Source organism: Vulpes lagopus, chromosome 23, assembly GCF_018345385.1.
Source record: "Vulpes lagopus strain Blue_001 chromosome 23, ASM1834538v1, whole genome shotgun sequence".
Lineage (NCBI taxonomy): Eukaryota > Metazoa > Chordata > Mammalia > Carnivora > Canidae > Vulpes > Vulpes lagopus.
In genome coordinates, this window is record NC_054846.1 from 23,241,284 (window position 1) to 23,261,048 (window position 19,765).

General features: G+C 35.0%; 1 protein-coding gene across 5 annotated transcripts in view; it reads right to left on the minus strand.

Moving 5' to 3' along the window:
* The window catches only part of LOC121481579 (PARP1 binding protein), a 62,587-nt gene that overhangs the window by 26,748 nt on the left and 16,074 nt on the right, over nt 1-19,765 (minus strand). For 2 of the 5 annotated variants that reach the window (XM_041739057.1, XM_041739061.1), the window contains exons 3-5: nt 18,130-18,357; nt 11,600-11,707; nt 2,179-2,349 (exon numbers count right to left, since the gene is read on the minus strand). In XM_041739057.1, coding sequence (XP_041594991.1) covers nt 2,179-2,349; nt 11,600-11,707; nt 18,130-18,357 — 507 coding nt within the window. The remainder of the gene's footprint in view (nt 1-2,178; nt 2,350-11,599; nt 11,708-18,129; nt 18,358-19,765) is intronic. The other 3 variants (XM_041739060.1, XM_041739059.1, XM_041739058.1) reach the window with 3 other exon arrangements.

Consider the following 19,765-nt stretch of genomic DNA (forward strand, 5'->3'; position numbering starts at 1 on the left):
CCAAGTTAGGTGACAAGCTAAAAGCATAAGAATATATTCATAAGAGTATGCCAGTAATTATAAAATATTAGTGTATGAATATATTCTTTCATTATAAAATATTAGTGTATGAATATATTCTTTTATAGATTGAAATTTTTGGAATTTTTATATGAAACAAAGGGGTTTTTCAGTGTCAACTGTGTTTATTTATTCAAGGTTGGGCAATTAATACAACTCTTCCAAGCTTTATCTTCTTTATTTATGAACTAAATATTTAGACTAAATAATCACAAAACCCTATCTAACTTTCACATTTTAGGATTATTTGATCATGTGTAGTTCAAAAGGCCTTGCCTTTACAAAATTAACAATACATATATGGTGGCTACACTTAAGAGCATCTTCCATTAAAGATGATATGTTCTAAAGTGTATCTTAAAACAAATTCCATAAAATTTCAGTAATTTAGAAGAAAGTTCCATGGTTAAATAGCTCAGGAAACAACAGATTAAGTAACAAGGTTAATTTAAGCAGATATCAGAGCTTTTGATATACAAACATGCATTACATATATCCAATAAAGGTAGACACTCTTTCCAAACTGTTTGCCCTTGGAAACATTTATTCAAGGAGCATTTAACAGGGACTTTTGTCTTTGGAAATATTTATTAAAGGAGAATTTAACAGAGATACAACTCTGTAGAACACATGTAGGAAAATACTACTTCAGAGAAATTCTCACCTGATAAATTGAATAATATGGTAATAAATAAAAATACCATATATTTTCAAATACAAAGGAAGAACAGTTATTCACAATCTAAAAGTTGTTTTATCATAGTTAAAAGAATTCTAGACCACTCTGGCACCATACACAAAGATAAACTCAAAATGGATAAAAGATCTAAATGTGAGACAAGATTCCATCCAAATCCTAGAGGAGAACACAGGCAACACCGTTTTTGAACTCGGCCACAGTAACTTCTTGCAAGTTACATCCACGAAGGCAAAAGAAACAAAAGCAAAAATGAACTATTGGGACTTCATCAAGATAAGAAGCTTTTGCACAGCAAAGGATACAGTCAACAAAACTAAAAGACAACCTACAGAATGGGAGAAGATATTTGCAAATGACATATCAGATAAAGGGCTAGTTTCCAAGATCTATAAAGAACTTATTAAACTCAACACCAAAGAAATAAACAATCCAATCATGAAATGGGCAAAAGACATGAACAGAAATCTCACAGAGGAAGACATAGACATGGCCAACACGCACATGAGAAAATGCTCTGCATCACTTGCCATCAGGGAAATACAAATCAAAACCACAGTGAGATACCACCTCACACCAGTGAGAATAGGGAAAATTACCAAGGCAGGAAACCACAAATGTTGGAGAGGATGCGGAGAAAAGGGAATCCTCCTATTTCTATTTAATCTAAAATTTCTATTTTAGCACTGTTGGTGGGAATGTGAAATGGTGCAGCCACTCTGGAAAACTGTGTGGAGGTTCCTCAAAGAGTTAAAAATAGATCTGCCCTACGACCCAGCAACTGCACTGCTGCGGATTTACCCTAAAGATACAGATGCAATGAAACGCCGGGATACCTGCACCCCGATGTTTCTAGCAGCAATGTCCACCAGAGCCAAACTGTGGAAGGAGTCTCGGTGTCCATCGAAAGATGAATGAACAAAGAAGCTGTGGTTTATGTATACAATGGAATATTCCTCAGCCATTAGAAACGACAAATACCCACCATTTGCTTCGACGTGGATGGAACTGGAGGGTATTATGCTGAGTGAAATAAGTCAATCGGAGAAGGACAAACATTATATGTTCTCATTCATTTGGGGAATATAAATAATAGTGAAAGGGAATAAAGGGGAAGGGAGAAGAAATGGGTAGGAAATATCAGAAAGGGAGACAGAACATGGAAGACTCCTAACTCTGGGAAATGAACTAGGGGTGGTGGAAGGGGAGGAGTGCGGGGGATGGGGGTGACTGGGTGATGGGCACTGAGGGGGGCACTTGACGGGATGAGCGTTGGGTGTTATTCTGTATGTTGGTAAATTGAACAGCAATAAAAAATAAATTTATTATTTTTTAAAAAAGAATTCTATATGAAGGTACTTGTATCTACTGTCATAAGAATCTTTAATTTAAAACATCCTGAAAATTTAACATGTCCATACCAAAAAGATAGACATCTTTTTCTCTTGAGCAGCATGTTTCAAATCAGTGAAGGCTTCTCTTCCAAGTCCTCTATCAGGAATATTGAGAATATGAGCCAGAGCCAAGTCATTCTTCAAATTCACCAGCAAATTTAAATATGAGTAGATAATTTTTCTTGCTAATAACTGCACCTGTACAACAAAATATTATTTTCTCTATTGAAGTTATTTTAAGTCAATAATCTTTTTTCTATGCAGTAAAAATAGTATGACCATTCAATAACAATATCTCACTCAGTTCTTTGGGAAAAGAAAACTGCCATATAACAAAAGTTTGAGTTGGACAATTAATATATCCTTGCTCATGAAACCAGTGTGCTAAGTATCAATGAGCAAATAACTATCATAATTGTTGAAAAACACCTCTTAGAAAATGTTATAAAGGATAAAGTCCAAGGTCTGCATTTCTGATGAGGCTGGATCTCATTGCCTTGCAGATATTTGTCACTAAATAACAAGGAATAATGAAGCCCCCTAAAGCTTAGGGAACGAGCCAATTGGCATTATTTGGCCCTGTACCTATACAGGGCTAGATATAAGGGCTGAAGTTTAAATTTTTAAATTTGGGGAGAATTATTAGATACTGACTTTGACAATACCAAATAACCAAGTACATATTACAATGAAGAGATTCAAGCAAATGTTAAGAAAATAATAACAAGTAGTTGATGTTGACATTAACTACTAAAACAGAGTTACAGACTGTTCAAGTACAAGATAAATAATATTTGTGAGAATTTAATATGGGCATCCGTTGTTTCTTCTTTTTTAAAAAAAAATATTTTATTTATTTTTTCACGAGAGACACACAGAGAGAGGCAGAGACACAGGCAGAGGTAGAAGCAGACTCCCTGCAGGGAGCTCCATGTAGGACTCAATCCCAGGATCCCAGGATCACACCCTGAGCCAAAGGCAGATGCTCAACCACTGAGCCACCCAGGCATCCTAGGCATCAGTTCTTTCAAATATACTGTACTTGTCTTTTATAGTCAAGTCAAGCAGTTTAAAAACCAGGGCATTCAATGATCTTGTTCTTAAAATTATCTACTTACAGGGACGACTTGGAGGCTCAGCAGTTGAGCATCTGCCTTCTCCTTAGGGCATGATCCTGGGGTCCTGGGATCAAGTCCCACATCGGGCCTCCTGCATTGAGCCTGCTTCTCTCTCTGCTTATGTCTCTGCCTCTCTTTCTCCCTGTGTCTCTCCTGAATAAATAAAATCTAAAAAAAAAAAAAATTATCTACTTACACCTATTTTAGGCCTTACAACTTCTAGTACTGGGAAAGTACCTGTTAACTCCCACAGGTAACTATGAATTATTAGGTAAAATTTTATTTTATTTCATTTTTTATTTTTTTAGGTAAAATTTTAAAAACAGAAAACATAAAGACCCGGGAAAGCACACAAAAAGTAGACCCACGCTAGAGAAGAATTTAATTTTAAAAGAACTGCAACAAGAAGCATTAAGAATAACAAATTTGTGGTTATTCAAGGCCCTAAGGGACGCCTTGGTGGCTCAGCAGTTGGTGCCCTCAGCTCAGGTCGTGATCCCAGGGTCTGGGGATGGAGTCCCATATCGGGCTCCCTGCAGGGAGCATGCTTCACCTTCTGTCTATGTCTCTGCCTCTCTCTCTCTGTGTCTCTCATGAATAAATAAAATATCAAATAAAAAAGGCCCTAAACTTCCTGTAATAGTGGAGAAGTGAGTGATCGCATAAACCTCACAGATAATAAACATAAAAGAGTAAGTAAGAAATTTTTAATATTATTTAAAGATACTGGAAAGTATCTAGAAGGTAAACAGAAACTGGAGGAATATCTAACTTTAACAGAACTGCAATAAGAAGGGAATAAATCAAGGGTACATGGGTGGCTCAGTCAGTTGAGTATCCAACTCTTGATCTCAGTTCATGTCTTAATCTCAGGGTCATGAGTTCAAGTCTCACTTTGGACTCCAAACTGAGCATGGAACCTACTTTTAAAAAAAAAGGCAAGGAAGGTGGTGTGGTAATGAATAGTTTGTTGTTTACTGGCCCAATTTTCATGATTATGGCTGCGCAGATAAAAGTTACTATAAAGGTGCCCTCCGAATCCAGGCCTGGGAAAGCAGCTAGAAATTTAAAGGGAAAAATCTTGGAAATAATTGAGAGTATAAAGAGCCCAAATCCCTAGCTAACAGTGAAACTGCACAAGCATGGAGGAGACTCTTGAGGGCCCATCAAAAATACAGGCAAAAACCAAAAAGAAATATATTTAAGAAAGATTTAGCCATGAGGAACCAGAACTATGAGTTGGAACGTTTGCTAAACTGAGTGCATTCCACAACTGCGTGTAGCTGAAGTTTCAGAAAGCTAAAGCTGGACAGGCTTGAAGTTTTAGGTGTACAGAGCCAAAACTTGTCAGAACAACTGGAAAATTCAGGAAAATCCCTAGAAAAAAGGAATCCATGGTAACAATGAGCTCCATACTTTGCCAAATCCTTGGCTGACTGTCATATTTGGCAGGCAAAAGAAAGATTTACAAAAGCTAACCTAAAAAAAACCCAAAAAACAAAACAAACAAAAAACAGCAAAGAGAAAGTGTAAGAATAGATATCCAAAAAGCTACATACCAAGGCGACAAAATATGAAGTTGAAATCCAGGCAAGAAAACTACCTACTAGAATAAAAACTCAGTTGTCCTCAGAAGAACATGATAAAACCCAGAATCACTATAAAATATTATCTGTAATGTTTAGTTTTCATCTAAAAATTACTGGACAATTTAATAAAAGGAAAGTGTGACCCTTTCTTAGGATAAAAAGCAGTCAATAAAAATTAACACCAAATGGACCTAGATGTTAGATTTAGCAGCAAAACACTGAGGTGGCTGGTACAAATATATTCAAAGAACCCAAACAAAATACGTTCAATGAATTAAGAAAATATTATCAATGAATTAACAGTGGAAATGACAACAGCAAAGTGAACACTATAAAGAAAGTAAATTCTAAAAATGAAAAGTACAATGACCAAAACAAAATTTGCTAGGTGAGCTCAACAACAACTTGGAGAAGGTGGAAGAAAACTATCAGTGACCTTACAAATATATAAATAGAAATCACCAAAGCAGAAAAACAAAAGAAGAAAAAAAAAATAAAATAAAGCCATAGAGCTCTGTGGGGCATGTACTTAGAATCCCTGCAGAAGCAGAAAAAAATATTTCATTAAATTATGGCCAAAAGCAACCCAAATTTGGTAGAAAACATTAATTTACAGATCTAAGAAGCTATTCAAGTAGGAAAAATACAAAGAATATCATTCCTGTGGTATAAACTCTGACAGCCAAAGATGAGAAAAAATCTTGACAACAAAAGAACCAGAACCAGAACAAAATGACAGATTATATAATGGGAACAATGATAAGGTTAACAGACCATCAAAAAGTAAGCCAGAAGACATTGGAGCAACATATTAAATATGTTGAAAAATTATCTTAAATTACAATAATCACGATAATATAGTATTTATGAAGGGACATTCAAATCAATGAAACAAAGTTCACAAAGACCTAACACAGATATGGCCATTTGATTTTTGACATAGGTGCAAAAGAAACAACAGAGGAAGGACAACTTCTCAATAGTTGTGTGGGAGCAATTGGTCAGCCATATGCAAAACAAATGCAACACACCTAAATCTCACATTTTTTTTTAAGATTTTACTTATTTATTTGAGGGGGGTTGAGAGAGAGAGAGAGAGAGAGCACAAAAGCAGGGGGAGGAACAGAGGGAGGGAGAGAAGCAGGTTCCCCGCTAAGCAAGGAGCTCAATGTAGGGCTCCACCACAGGACCCTGGGATCATGACCGGAGCCAAAGTCAGATGCTTAACTAACTGAGCCAACCAGATACCCCAACCTCACACTTTTTATAAACATTAACTCAAAGCAGATCATAGGTATAAATGTACAGTATAAAACTGTAAAACTTAAGAAGAAAACCTAAGAAAAAAATCTTTATGACTTGGAATTAGGTAGAATTATTACACATCACACCAAAAGCACAATTGACAATAGGAAAAAACTGACAAGTTGGATTTCATCAAAATTAAATTATTTTTATGGAATTCTCATCACCTTCTCAACTCCTTCCACTCCATCTTCTTGTTCTGGAATCTTGTTTGTATCTAATTCTTAAATGTTGCTCCCACATATTTACCTGAAATCCTCTCCTTGCCTATTCCCTTAGAAAGATGGACTCCACAAATTCTATACTCAATTCCTTCTCAAAACATGAAATTCATTAAGTCCTTCAGTGACTGACAACTTAGCTAAAGACTCCATAATTTATCATCTGTAAACTAAGAAAATATTTTCCTAAATTTTTTTCATATTCTGTTTAATCAATTTTAAATTAGGAAGCATAAAAGAGAGCTTTAAAAGGTAGCAAAAAATTACAAATCAAAAGAAATTACAAATTATTAGGAAGTCTCTGAAACAATTATTAAGGACGTCTCAGGTTCACACATGCATTAAAAGCACTTTTAAAGGTAACATGCTTTTCAGTTATTTAAATTTCTTATGAAAAACAAGTCTTGAAACATGAGAGGCAATCAGGGTCAATTTAAAAAAACTTTACTGGACAGGAAAAGGTTACTTTAAATATGGACTCAAAATTTAGGCAAAATTGATTTTTTTCAAAAAAAGCTTTACTTTTAGCCCTATGAAAAAATTTTTTTCTTGAATATTAAACATATAGGACAAATGTTATCTTTGCAGAGAGGCCCCATGATATCTCAGTATAGAATAGCAATTCATGTACTCCCTTTCTTATAATCCTGTCATCTCGATACAGATCAATTATAATTCCCTGCATAGATCTTTCCAATGCTGTGTATTTTCTTAATCTTTCTACTACTTCATGAGTTCCAGGAGAGCAACTAATGTATTGTTACAGCCTAAAAGAATGACTGACACTGTAGTAGGTAATCAATCCATTTTTGTTATTAGGTTCTCAATTAGTTTGTGTTCAATGATAAATGAAAAAACTTAATACACGTATTTGGCCATTTTAGATATTTCAAAATGAAAACCATTTATAAAAAAGTACTTGGGATCAAGTTAAGCACTCACATATTTATATTACATTGCCTTAAAAAGAAAATTGCTCCAAGGTACAACTAAATTAAAATCTTTAGGATCCATCCTAAAATTTTATAACTTAAGTCATAACATAGTTTTCTGCTTATATTTCAAGCATTCTTTACTTTCAGTGTAAATTATAATACTTCATGTGAATCTCTAATACAAAAGTTTCCATTTTAACCTCACAGTGCAACAGTCTGAAACATATGAATCTCTTTATCTTATCCCTTCACATTTCAAGAGTAACGTATTTTGTGAAAAATCAAAGCAGAGAAAATGTGAGATTCACACTGCAATCAAACTTTTTTACTCGTTCTACTTTTATTTTCATTCAATCCCTGTTTCACTGTGCTTCTGATGTCCAAAAATGAGAATTACCAAAATGTATGTATCTGATCCTTACTGGGTACAAACTGGGGCTTAAACCTCCACATCTACAACTTGCTCTTTAAGGGCTAACCAATTCTGCCCTTCTAATCTATGACACTAGACAAACATCAGGGAAAAACATCTTGGAGTCCTCACTCCAAGAAACAAGAGTGTTTCTTTTAACTCATGGCTGCAATTGGAAATCTATCCCTATCATTATGGTCATATAACATGGCAGTTATGGTTTCCCTGCTCTTGTATTTGCAAGTGTGTTTTAAAGAGGCTCTCTGGAAAAGCACTCCACATAAATACAGTTATGATGTCCAGAAGCAAGGGTCTAAATTGAAAAAATCCACAAGATTGAAGCTTTTACCAAGATACCAAAAATAAAGATAATGTTCTGTTTATTTAATAAACTGATTCAATCCATACCACAAAGTATTTGCAATGTTTGTTTAGAAGTTGAACAATTTTATTTAAGCTTTCTGGCAATTCCAAGTTTCTTTTCTTATCCCTTAATTATTACTGAAATGCAGATATTCAATCAAAATTTGAAGAAAGTCCATTTTTCTAGATTGAGATTAACAATTTCTACAGGTATTTTTTACTTTCTTTGTCAACACATAAATTCTTACATATAATGACAAAAAAAAAAAGTTGGATTAGCACTAATATATTGATAGAATTTTTTATGTAACTGATGATTTTCTTTTTGGGCCTTTACTCCATTTTCCCCCTCTTTACTTCAGAATTTCTAAAGCAGTTTAGAACCTTAGGAAAAATAAAATAAGGAAACAAAAGTATCGTTTCTCAAATTCATGCCATTCATCTACTTGATGACTCTGGTGTGGCATTAGTAAGGTACATTTTGTGATCAAAATATATCTATGTAAGACTTCAGCCCAAAAAGTCACTTTGGAATTTTAATAGAAATATATTGCCTTCCAAAAATACTTTGCAAAAAGAAAATATTAGAAGTCTGCAAGTAACAGAAAAATAGTTGAGAGGATAGCTGCTACTGTAAAAGTCCGCATAAAACCTAATCTATCAGCTAACTAGTAGACAAAATACTCAGAAAACAACCTAGGAAGGCAAGAGAAAAGTGGAGGATTCACACAATGAAACTATCACTGTTTTTTTTTTTTTTTTAAATGAGAAAACTATATGCCTGCAGTGCAGATGCATTAGTTTCTATATGCTATACTCTTTTCTCACGGATGTCCCTTCAACATTTTATACCTGTAAGCCAAAGTTATAAATGCTTAGGTATTTTATATATGTACAAATCAGTTTATTTCTCTTAATTAAAAGGCACAATAACAGTTATTATTTCCTCCTTGTAGATCCTATAAGATAAATCACAGAGGCAATTTGCAAGTGATCTACTCTGGGGGTAAATGAATGTACTCAAGTACCAATGAGGAAAGACCAGGCATTTGGTGAACATTTTATCAGTAGGAGGAGGAAAGGAGGAAAAGAGGAAGGAAACAATGTAAATGAAAAATTAATTTCAAGCAAGAGAAAATAGTTAAAATCACTAAAAGAATCATATCTGGGCAGAAAACATTCAAAGATGGGCTTGACCAGGGCGTGATCCTGGAGACCCAGGATCAAGTCCCACGTCAGGCTCCCTGCATGGAGCCTGCTTCTCCCTCTGCCTGTGTCTCTGCCTCTCTCTCTCTCTCTCTCTGTGCCTCTCATGAATAAATAAATAAAATATTTTTTAAAAAAATGGGCTTGAAATATTCTCTTGTACCAGAAAAAAGGGAAGTGCTCAGAAGTCTAATAGGAGATGTAAAAAAGACACAGAAGCCAGCTTGAAGGGAATCCCTCCATTTAAAACTGAATAAATAAAAATTCATCATTCCGTGGTAATAAATACACACATAATAAAGAAGATAAATAGGAAAAAATCTAATTTGCATTCCATCTTATAAATATTATCCCAACTGCTAAACTGATAATGAAAGAGAATTAGGTTGTGACTCTGCCATTTTTGGGAACTCTTTCCCTAAATAGCTTTATCTTATCAAGCTCTGCTTTACTGAGAAATGGCAGCAAATTAATATAAAGATAGGACAAAGTTAGAAACTCACCATTCTGCAAACAGTAAAGAAATAATTGATTCAGAAAACGATCATGAACACATGTGTAAAACCAGTAGGTGAAAGGTTGCTGGGGGACAGGATATTTATACATTGTCACCCCACAGATCTCTGCTCATAGCAAAGGGAAAATGACATCTATATCCTAGATATCTGCCAATTTGGGACAACTTGAGTTTGTGTCTCCACCACAATGTTACGAACATTAAACCTCAATCTAAGCAAGCTTTTGTGTGTGTGTTTTTTTAAAGATTTTATTTATTTATTCATGAGAGACACAGAGAGAGAGGCAGAGACATAGGCAGAGGGAGAAGCCGGCTCCCCACAGGCAGCCCAATGTGGGACTCAATCCCAGGACCCCGGGATCATGCCCTGAGCCAAAGATAGACAGTCGCTCAACCACTATGCCACCCAGGTGCCCCCAAGCAAGCTTTTGAATAAAAATTCCAGTTTACCGGAAATACAGGAACAAGATAAATAATACCAGGAGAAATTAAACAGATAAATAAGAGAAAAAGATGGAGGGGAATACTTCTAGATTAAGAGTCTAAAGAAATATAAAACCATTTGAGGGACAAATGGAGAAATCTGAATAGGGTAGATAGTAAATGATATTAGAGAATACTTAAGTTTTCTTATATATGTTAATATTATGATTATGCTTTTATTCTCAGGAAATGATATGCTGAAGGACTTTAGGCATTAAGTGTCATGATGTCAGAAACTTAACTTTCAAATACAGCAGAAAAAATATTAGATGCAGATGTTCAAGCACATTAGTAAGTCTAGGAAGTAAATGCACAGATATTTATTTGAGGCCAGTGACAAACAAATTTTTTTTAAAGTGTTATCTGTTTGGCACAGGACTTATGGGAGAATCTGCCTTAGCAACGGTTCCTAAAACAATGAAGAAGATAATTCATCAAATTGAATGAAGAGGATGGATTTTGATAAGTTGAATGTAATTTTACTACTTCTTTCAATATCCTTATTTTTTATCTTATCAATAATGATTTTATTTATCATAGAAACTTCTATAAACATAACTCCCATGGTTAGTAAGGGGTTACTATATTTAATTAGGTATCTAGCATAGTATTTAACTGAAGGTAAATTATATTTGACCAAACCTGTGGTTCGTTTTCTATGGTTCGTTTGCACAACAAACTCTATTATTACAATTTGTGATGAATCAGTTATCTACTGTAAAGGGGACAGAACAGATTTTTCAATTGTACATATCCTCCCAAGATTCATTCATTTAAAACCATAAGTGACTTTACCAAATACAAAGATTCAAAGAACTCTGGCAACCTAGACCTTCCAACTACTTTTCAGAGACTTAAGAGTGATACCTGGGCACCTGGGTGGCCCAGTTGGTTAAGCATCTGCCTTCGGCTCAGGTCATGATCCCAGGTCTTGGGATTGGGCCCTGGATCGGGCCCCCTTGTTCAGCAGGGAGTCTGCCTTTCTTTTCCTCTACCCCTCCATGCTGCTTGTGATCTCTCTCATATTCTCTCTCTCAAATAAATAAAATCTTTAAAAAAAAAAAAAAAAAAGGAAGAGTGATAACTATTTTTACACAGTGCCTATTACCTTGGCCCAAAACCAGGAAGAAACTATTAGGCTCTTACCAGTCTCTAATGTATTATTCTTTGCAAATACAGTTTTATTTAAACAAATTAAAAACTTTTAAAAATTAACAAAATAACTGTAATGTACAATCAAATTATAGTGATTTGAAGAGGATCATATCCTACTTTAATTTACTCATAATTTATCAGTACCTTTTCATTGTCCTGGTTGTGTCTACTCACTGGTGATGTTGGTACATAAAGATCAGTTTCATCAGCTACTTCATACTGTCTCCCAGACAGAAAATCCCGTAGTTGACTCTGTAGAAAACATAGAAGGTTACTAATAATACAGTGCTATGCCAACTATAAGTACTATTTCACACCAAGCTCTACATGGTGTCATCCCGTGTACAGTTTTATTACCCGATCTTTGTTGACAGTAAGTATACATGGAATTAAACTTTCTAACAAAATGCTGCCGTTTCCAATGGCCATACTCAAAGAGTTTACAAGTTGAGAGTTAAAAGATAACCACAGAAATTTAATCTAAGCCTTTTATCTTTATAGAAGAAAATTAAAGACAAAGGGCTTACCTAAGGCACATAATAAATGCTTCATCTTGGACTTATATATAAATAAACCTAGTGTCCTAACAGCATATTTCAAGCAAAATAAGAATTTCCATAAAAAAAATAATTATAAAGAGATATTTGCTTTCACCCTGGCACAGCACTGAACATCTCCACATTATTTATTCTAAGGGCTCTAAGGTCACATAGGTATTCGCATACCCCATTTCTAATGAGCAAACCTGGAGGGAACCTACGAACAGAATTAACAAAGCCTAATGACATTGCAAACCCCTTATCCTCTCAGCGATTGCAAAATTATAATGAAAACAATTCACCAATATATACTTCTTAAAAGGCAATAGCATTTGCCACTATTCTTCTAATATGATGAGCTGGAACTCAGAGCTAATCATAAGAAAGAAAAGAACTAGAAAGACTAGGATTTTGTTGTTCATAGGTTGAATCTCAAAATTCAAGTTCACTAAAAAAAGAATTTACTTTTTTTAAAATAAGTTTTGACTTCTACTCCTTTGTTACAAAGGACAACTTAGGGGGCACCTGGGTGGCTCAGTCGGTTAAGCATCTGCCCTCAACTCAGGTCATGATCCTGGGCTCCTGGGACCAAGCCCCTGTCAGGCTCCCTGTTCAGTGAGAAGCCCGCTTCTCCGTCTCCCTCTACCACTCTCCCTGCTCATGCTCTCTCTCTCTCTCTCAAATAAATAAATAAATAAAATCTTTAAAAAAGAAAATAAAAACAAAGGACAACTTAGATACCTATTTTCTAAATACTAGCCAGAAACATTTAATGACCACCAATGACGTTACAGTGCAACTTTTCAATATTTAAAAAATTGATGTTATGAAATAATTCACAGTCATTATCTTTCAACAGAAAAATCCTTTGGGAAGGTGTGCCTGACAATCACTGTTTTTTAAAAAAATGTTTATTATAATTCCAGTAGAATTAACATATAGCATTACATTAGTGTCAGGTATACAATCTAGCATTTTTAAAAAAATGTTTATTATAATTCCAGTAGAATTAACATATAGCATTACATTAGTGTCAGGTATACAATCTAGCAATTCAACACTTCCATACATCACCCCATGCTCATCACAAGATGTATACTCCTTAATCCTCATCACCTGATTCTCCCTATCCCCTGCTGCTCTTGTAGTTTGTCCTCCATAGTTCACCCCATGCTCATCACAAGATGTATACTCCTTAATCCTCATCACCTGATTCTCCCTATCCCCTGCTGCTCTTGTAGTTTGTCCTCCATAGTTCAGAGTCTGGTTCTTGGTATGTCTCTTTTTCAAAAAGAATTTACTATATAACAAATTTTGAACACAGGTAGTCCTCACACTTGTGGTTGTTTTCAGAACAGATGTTAAAAGCAAAGATTTATTCTTCCATAAACACAATGTTATTTTTTTTTAATGGGATAGTATTACTCTCTAGTTTAAAACTATTTTCATGTTTAATGACATGTAAAGTACAATATTCTAGATCAGTTCACTGAATATGGTCCAAGGACTCCTGAGGTTCCTAAGACCCATTCAGGGGACCCAGGAGGTTCTCCCTTTTCCAACTACGTACCAATGTGAATCTGAATTTTCTTGATATATCAGTCAAAACAACATACCAAACAGAAGCAGACATGAGAATCCTGCTATTTTCCATCACACATGACATTAAAGATATTTCTAAAAATGTAAAACAGGGTCACTAGCCTCACAATTTATTCTTGGAAAACTTATTCATAAAATACTATTCATATTAACATGTAATAGGTTTGTTATCAATATTTTAATAACTGTTACTTTAAATGTATCTCAATTTTAATCTTTAGTAACAGACATGACTCATACAAAATCTCCTTGTAGTCCTAAGTAATTTTTAAGAGTGCAAAGGAGTTCCTAGACCTAAAAATTTGACAAGGATTCTAGATAATAAAGCATAAAGCTTTCTGAGGTAAGCACAAAAATCACAATAGTTTTTTTTTGTGATACATTAATTTTACTGATTTATACCTTTTTATCCTCATATTAACTATATTTCTCCATTCCATTAATGGTTACCTCATGTTCCTATACTCACATCAGATCCATTTCTATCATTATTTAAAAGTGATAATGCCTCCTACTTCCTGGCTCCCACCTCCCCAACAAACTACAATATTTAGCTCAGGTCATGAGCTAAATCCAATGAACTTTAAACCAGTATCAGAATCTCCCTTAGCATAAGCCTTCCATTTTAGCATACATATTTCCGTATCATTTTAACTCGACACACATACACTCCAAGTTTCATTGCTCACTACCATCCCCTAATTATCTGCTCTCCAGGTCATCTGTTTAATTATTATGGTCTTTGAAAACACAAATTCTTCACTTGAAGTATGAATATGACATTCTTCAAATTTCTGCATATCCTCACAAATCCTTCAACTTAGCTAAGTGATTATCTTGTTGAAGATGAGATCCTTAGGTCACTGCCCTCTTCTTTCAGGACATGCTATTTAATTTTTGTTCTTTTTAAATAGCTTGTTCTTTCCACCAGAAAACTTATATTTACCTTCATCCTTAAGAGTTTGGGAATTTTACCAGGATGTCTACGTATGAGTCTTTTCTCTTCAATATAGCCTGGAACTTCATAAAGACTCTAAACTAACAGACTCAGGGAAATTTTATAACAAATGTGGTTACAAGAAATATTTTATTTAATCATGGCCTCTTGTGCATCTGTTCCCTTTTCTCCTTCTGAAATTCCTATCATTTGTCATGTTAAATCCAGTCTCCAAGTTTCTTAACTTTTCCTTCATGATTTCTTCATCTTCATACTTTTCTCTCTGTGCTTTAAATATTTATTTGACTTTCAGAATATGAATTTGTATCTGAATTCATCTGTTGTGTTGGGAAAACTTTCCTTTTTTCTTCTTTTTTTTTAAACCTAGAAAGTTTTATGTTTAGGTGTATCCTTGAATTTCTTACTTTTATGGATTCAAGTTGTCATTCACCACTAAGAGCTCTATTTTGTTGGGCACATGTGTTTCTGAGGTAACTCATCTTTCTGTAGCTGCTGGGATTCCTTAAGTGGCTGTTGTTTTTCTTCATTGGCTCTTTGGGGTTTATAGCCTTGACTGTTGAGGTACCTGAAGTGATAACAATTTTAGAAGCAATAGAAATTGAAATAGTCTCTAGTCTTTATGAAGCATCAGTGGAAAAATAAACAGGATGCCAGTCATCTGCTTTAGCCAAGGGAGAGTCTTCTTAGGTCTTTGAAGGATCACCAATAGTATGCTCACCCATTCAGCTCCTTCTTGGCTTCCTGAGAATCAAAGAATCCTGGCACACTCACAGAGGGTATTTGTTGACCTTCCCCAGAAGTTCCCAGATTTCTGAGGGCTGCTAAGCTCTTCTTAAGATCTACTATTTCTTCTCCTCAGCCCAAGTCTCCAATGGTTTTCAGATAATTGTTCAATTCATGAGAAAGCAAACTGTACCAACTGTACCAACTGTCTTCTACTTGGACTCCAGTTAGAATCCAAGGTCTTATAAGCTCCCAGATGTCCACAGACCCTGCATCCTTGTTCCCCAAAAGAGGAATTATATGTATGAAATACAGGGGAAAGGGGCATTGTTCAAGTTATCATGCTACCAGAACAGCCTTGTCTTACCTTTATCTTAATTCCTCGTAATTCCTGCCTTATTTAGGCTACAATAAATAAGAAACGAAGATACATAAGCATTAAAGACATTTTCAGGGGCACCTGGGTGGCTCATTTGGTGAAGCATCTGACTCTTGGTTTCAACCCAGGTCTTACAGGTTTTGGGATCAAACCCTGCATCAGACTTGGTGCTCAGTAGGGTATCTGCTTGAAGATTCTCTCTCTCTTTGCCCCTCCCCACTCTGTCTCAAATAAATAAATAACTCCTTGTTTGTTTGTTTGTTTGTTTTCTTTAAAGACACTTCTAGCATAAGTTAGGGTTATTTTAGCGCATATTTGAGGAAATCAATCTAGGGATCTGTCTTCCTGCTCACTTTTTCTTCATTGGAAATTTCCCTGGAGCAAACAAATATGAGAGATCAAATCTTCCATTTTGAGTGCAGAAAAATTTCAACTTCACATACTATCATCTCAGCAGCTTCCACTCCACTCCTGATGTTCTGCAGAACATGCTGACATTTGGAGACACAGAACTCCCTCCAATGTAGATCTATATATCTCATAGTATGGTTGATTCACTTAAATGAAAAGGTTTACAATAAGAGTTAGGAGCAAAGGATAAGATGAAAATAATGTGTCCAAAAACCTCAGGCAGATTTTACTCCCATTGGTTTTATCAGAAGATTGTCTTTGTTGTTCCTACAATCAAATACTTATGTTTGATTAGCCTCTCTAAAATAACTATGTGAAAAGTAGTCAAAAATTATTTCTACAAGCAAATAAAATAAGGTAGGGAGAAATGGAAAAAAATTATCTTCCCTCACACTTATCATTACCATATTGTATGTATGCTTGGAAGGTTACAACAGGGGGGCCTGGGTGGCTCAGTTGGGTAAGCCTCTGCCTTTGGCTCAGGTCATGATCCCAGGGCTCTGGGAGGAAGCCCTGAGTAGAGTCCTGCATTGAACCCCCTCACTCACTCAGCAGGGAGCCTGCTTCTCCTTCTCCCTCTTGCCCCTCCCCACCCCATGCTCTCTCTCGTACTCTCTCTCAAATAAATAAAATCAGAAAGAAAGAAAAGAAAAGAAAAGAAAAGAAAAGAAAAGAAAAGAAAAGAAAAGAAAAGAAAAGAAAGAACAAGAAAAGAAAGAACAAGAAAATAAAGAAAGAACAAGAAAAGAAAGGAAAGAAAGTTATAACAGGGCAAAGGGTTCCATTATAGCCCATTGAGCCCAAGACAGCAAACTGCCTGCCAACATCCACTCTCCCCTTCTTCCTCAGTAACAGAGATTTTGTTTTTATTCTGGCATGTTACCCAGAAAAAAAAAAAAAAACAACTTTATTTTCCATCTCCCCTAACATCTTGGTATGCCATGTAACTAAGGTTTGGGCAAGGACATGGAAGCAAAAGAGCTATGTCTCTTTAAAAGGAAAGGAGAGTGCTGTGCTCCCTTGCTACTTCCTGATACTAGGAATGCTGATAAGGAATCTGAAGCTCCAACAGGTATCTTGGATCACAAATGATCTTGAGGGTAGAGGTCAAAAACTAAGATGGGAGGGCAGAATGACAAAAATATCCTCGGTATCTGATAACCACAGAGCTATCACATCAGCCCCAGAGGCTTACCTTAAGACTCCTTTTATTAAAGAATGAAATAAAGTTCCATTTTCATAAACCACTGTTACTGTGGAGGTTCCTATTACAAGGAGCCAAAACATGATTTCCAAGTATCAGATGGAAATATTTATCAAATATTTTAATATCTTAGAAAATACAATAAACATTTTCTTCTAATTATATCTACAATTATTTAGTTATTACCAGTATTTAACTACTACTTTAATGGTACCCAGCAAACGTTAAGATAAAGAAATACATTTCAACACTTTAAAACAAACTAGACACATCCAAATATATCAAGTCTAATGTATATAAAACCAAACTGCAAAGGACGGCATCCCATTAGTTTTAAAATTTGTATTCAATAAAAAATAAAACAATGAATATGTGTACATGTAAAAAAAAAGGAATAGTATATAACTTCATGTTTATTGCATCATACTGTCATCACAAAAGATACCTCATCTCAGTGAAATAGTATTTTTAATCCATATAAAGAGTCATTGCAATAATTTATACAACATATGCCAAAAGAACAGATGCACATTAAACCAAGAAAGTAAAATAGAAAAGCAATCCTTGGCACAAATTCAAAAAGAAATCACACATTTGGAACTGATCTCTTTGTTAAAATTTTTTGATCTAGTAAGAAGCTGTTTCAACCAAATAATAACAGAATTTCAGCAAAATTTACCACTGAAATATTTCTTTCCAGTAATAACTAACTTTCAGGCAGCTAGATTTTCTATTTCTAACATCATCTGAAAAGCAAAAGCATTATCAAGGTATTATAAATGCTAACACCATAGTTTAAAATAGAAATAAATCTAGCCAAATTTTCATTTAAGATAGAATTAAAAAAAAAAAACTTACAGGGGATATGTTGGCATTTTCACAACTAGAAATCAAAATACATTTTTTATAAACATCAATCAGATCTAGCATATTACTCTTCTTTAAGAAATCATCATAAGTCCTCTTAATGTCCTCATAATGGTCAATCACTTCCATATTTTCAACTGATAAGTTCAATTTCTCATGTAGGAAGTATTTCCAGGTCAATAAGACATCGCTCAAAGAAACGGTAAATTCTCCACTGTGCTGAAAGAGACAATGCCAAAAATAAAAAGATAAAGTTGGATGTCAGAATATTCATTACTTATAATTGAGATGGGAGTATACATTGAATTTTGTTCAAAAATTCAATAGAAAAGGCTACATTATTGAAGAGAACATCCAAGCTGAGTTATGGAATAATTTTAAAACCAGATATGAAAGAAAAAGATTTTGATGGTTTTATAAAAGATAACTATGGCAAGTTTGTGCATGACAAAATTAGCAAATACATAGTCATTCTTCACTAAACTTCTACTCAGTTGAGGAATGTGTGGGCAGTGATCTGTACTTAAGTAGCACTGATTGGTGAAACATTTGATTTTTTTAATATTTAGTTCCTTTCAGCTCTTCTAATGTATTTTCATTTAAATTCAATTAGCCAACATATAGTACATTAGTCTCAGATGTTTTCAACAATTTATCAGTTGCACATAATACCCAGTGCTCATCACATCACGTGCCCCCCTTAATGCCCATCACCCAGTTACCCCATGCCCCATCCCTGTCCCCTCCAGCAACCCTGTTTGTTTCCTATAATTAAGAGTCTCTTAATGGTTTGTCTCCGTCTCTGATGATTTCCCATTCAGTTTTCCATCCCTTCCCTTATGATCCTCTGTTTTCTATACTCTACATACAAGAAAAAACATATAATTGTGTTTCTGACTTATTTCGATTAGCATAATACTCTGCAGTTCCATCCACATCATTGCAAATGGCAAGATTGCATCCTTTCTGATGGCTGAGTAATATTCTAGTGTATATGTGTGTGTGTGTGTGTGTGTGTGTGTGTGTGTGTGTATCACATCCTCCTTATCCATTCATCTGTTGATAGACATCTGGGCTCTTTCCAGTTTGGCTATTGTGGACATTCCTGCTATAAACTTTGGGGTGCAGGTGCCCCTTCAGATCACTACATTTGTATCTTTGGGGTAAATATCTAGTAGTGCAATGGCTAGATCGTAGGGTAGTTCTATGTTTAACTTTCTGAGGAACCTCCATACTGTTTTCCAGAGTGGCTGCACCAGCTTGCATTACACCAACACTGTAAGAGGGTTCCCCTTTCTTTACATCCTCGCCAACATTTGTTGATTCCTGTCTTGTTAATTTTAGTAATTTTGACTGGTGCGAGGTGGTATCTCATTGTGGTTTCGATTTGTATTTCCCTGATGCCAAGCGATGTAGAGCATTTATTCATGTCTGTTGGCCATTATCTGTGTATGTCTTCTTTGGAGAAATGTCTGTTCATGTTTTCTGCACATTTCTTGACTGGATTATTTGTTTTTGGGGTGTTGAGCTTGATATGTTCTTTATAGATGTTGGATGTTGGATACTAGCTCTTTGTCGGATAAGACATTTGCAAATATCTTCTCCTATCATGTCGGTTGCCTTTTAG